At 56.9% G+C, this 2,785-nt stretch overlaps 1 protein-coding gene across 1 annotated transcript; it reads left to right on the top strand.

Annotated features, from left to right (window-relative positions):
* Positions 1-475: 475 nt before the first annotated feature.
* Positions 476-2,554, top strand: GUCA2A (guanylate cyclase activator 2A). The gene is made up of 3 exons (XM_025358165.1): positions 476-577; positions 1,631-1,838; positions 2,271-2,554. The coding sequence occupies exons 1-3, from the start codon at positions 503-505 to the stop codon at positions 2,333-2,335; spliced, it is 348 nt and encodes a 115-aa protein (XP_025213950.1). The 5' UTR covers positions 476-502; the 3' UTR covers positions 2,336-2,554.
* Positions 2,555-2,785: the final 231 nt, after the last annotated feature.

The following is a 2,785-nucleotide window of genomic DNA, read 5'->3' as shown; positions in this document are numbered from 1 at the left end:
ATTCCCCTGAATATTCCAGGCCTGTCTCACCTCCTAGCTGTCCATTTGGCATGAAATGGCCTTCTGTTCTCAGTCCCTTCTCTGAGAAAACCTCCACCCATTCTCCAGAGCTCAACCCCCAGTGCAGCCCCGTCACCTGACCCTAATCACCCCACCCTCATCACCCTGCCTTTCACTGTGGGCTGGGCCCTCCTCCTCAAGGGCTGGGTCGGCCGGCCCCACACCAGCACAGGGCAGTCGTGAGTGAATGTGCCTTGTTGGTGAATGAATGCAGGACCCAGCCCGGCTGTGGGTCAAAGTGGGTGCTCAGGGAGGGGCCAGGGGCCCCCCTGCCTGGCTCTTATCTCCCAGGGCTGTCTCAGCCTTATCTGATAAGGCCTGACAGGTGAGCAGATGAGACTGACAAAGGCTTCCGGGTTACTCAGTAACCTGCCCTCTTTAAAAGTCCCGCTGTTTCCCCCTGGCATCCAGAACAGCCACCCCTCTCTCGGGCACTGCTGCCATGAATGCCCTCCTGCTCTCCGCACTGTGCCTCCTCGGGGCCTGGGCTGCCCTGGCGGGAGGGGTCACCGTGCAGGTGAGTCCTGTGTCCCTACCCTGGCCCAGCTGGCTCCCTGCCCCTAGTGCCCAGGGCTGGTCCCCTGAGAGAATACCTCCTCTTTGGGGCTGGACTGAGGATGTGTGTCCGAGGTTTGGCCTTCTTTGAGGAGCTCCTGCTCAGTCCGGCCACACACACACCTTTTCCTTCAACTTTGGAGGAGAAAGAAATCCAGTGGAGGGAAGAGGAATAATCATATGGGGAAGGCGGGGAACTGGCCAATTTACTGAGTGTCCCACGTGCCGATTCTTTCCCCAGCCCCTCACTGTGGCCCCACCATCAACCTGGAAGAAAGGAATTATTAGTCCCATTTTACAGAGGGGAAAACTGAGCCTCACAAAAGTTCTGTAACAGACCATAGGCACATGGCCGTGGGAAGTGCAGGAGCTGGATTTGAATCCAGACCTTACTCCTCAGTTCTGTGCTCAGCCAAAGCACCCCTGTGGGTCCCAGGAACCACACGGACACCCTGGAGATCCTGACAGATGGGTGTGCCTACCAGTGCCAATGCTGGCGACAGGCCAGGCTGGCACCTAGCAGGGGCCCTGCTCTCTATCAAAGCCAGATTCTGAGAGGCCTTTTATTGCTTCTCAAACAAAAACCAGGCTACAGGCTGAAGCTGGGGGCCCAGTAATCAGCAGCACCGCTCCCAGGCAGGGGAAGGACAGCCTGGGCTTGACCACGTGGAGCTACCATGCCTGGGTGCTGGTCCTTTGCCTCTCCCTAAAAATCAGCACACTGGCTCCTTCTCATTAGGCACCTTTGGTGTTACTGGAGCTTCACACCCATTTTCTCCATTCCCCATACAACATGCAGAATTTGCGGGTTCCGGAGTGTCCAGCACCACGGAGCCAAGCCGGGGCGTGGGGCCTGAACTCTACCCCTCACAGTGTCCCTCAGTGGATCGCCTGGCTCCCATATGCCACGAATACTACTCGTGAGCACCACTGGGCTGGACCGGGGCCAGCACAGGGGGCACAGTCAGGAAGCAGGCTGCAGCCTGGCCTCATGCTCTGGGCTTGTCTTTTCCAGGATGGAAATTTCTCCTTTTCTCTGGAGTCAGTGAAGAAGCTCAAAGACCTCCAAGAGCCCGAGGAGCCCAGGGTTGGGAAACTCAGGAAGTTTGCACCCATCCCTGGTGAACCTGTGGTTCCCATCCTCTGTAGCAACCCAAACTTTCCAGAAGAACTCAAGCCTCTCTGCAAGGAGCCCAATGCCCAGGAGATACTTCAGAGGCTGGGTGAGCAGCCTCCCTCCTCTCTGATTGACAGGGCTCGGGAATACTCTGATGGCACATGAGGAAGAGATCTGCTCTGATTGGTGGGATTTGGAGGAAGGGCTCAGCTCTGATTGGTGGAACTAGGGAGCTTGCCTCTGATTGGTGGGTTTGTTCCATGCCCACTTCAATTCCAAGTTGTAACTGCTGAGGTTTGGGAACTAAGACAGTTCATCTGGTCTTAGTTGCCTCTCTTTCTGGTGGAATCTCTGCTTTGATTGGTTGGTTTGAGTGGTCTGCATGCCCTGATTTGGGGCAAAACGCCCAGTAGGTCAGAGTATGGGCCTGCTGGGATTCTCTGGGGTCTGGGTGGTGACGTACAAGCTCTGGGCCAAGGGCGGCAGGGGTATTGGGAGGAAATGCTGGTTCTCACGAGTCTCCATCTCTGTTGTACAGAGGAAATCGCTGAGGACCCGAGCACGTGTGAGATCTGTGCCTATGCTGCTTGTACCGGATGCTAGGGAGGCTTGCCCACTGCCTGCCTCCCCTCCCCAGCAGGGAAGCTCTTTTCTCCTGCAGGAAGGGCCACCCACGATACTCCACTTCCGGCAGCTCAAGCTACCCTGGTCCAGTCGGGAGGAGCAGCCCAGGGAGGAACGGGGTGACTGGAGGCCTCGCCCCAACACTGTCCTTCCCTAGAGCCACTCCAACCCCCAGCTAATAAACCAGATTCCAGAGTACTCTGGGTGTTGCTTTCCTTCCTTCATCCCCTAGTCTACCCTGCCCTGGAAGCTCGGGATGTAATGTACAAAGCGAAGGACCCCACTCTCTCTGCTAAGCTGCTCGCTGTCCCTGGGGCTGCCACAACACAGAGGCGTGGAGGGGATCTGGATCTCCAAACCACTGAGGCAGCAGGTGGTGGGGAGGGTTTGCTTTACTTTCACATCGCCTGAGGTCACCAAATTCACTGA

Source organism: Theropithecus gelada, chromosome 1 (genome assembly GCF_003255815.1).
Source record: "Theropithecus gelada isolate Dixy chromosome 1, Tgel_1.0, whole genome shotgun sequence".
Taxonomy (NCBI): domain Eukaryota; kingdom Metazoa; phylum Chordata; class Mammalia; order Primates; family Cercopithecidae; genus Theropithecus; species Theropithecus gelada.
This window is presented reverse-complemented; position numbering and strand designations above follow the sequence as displayed.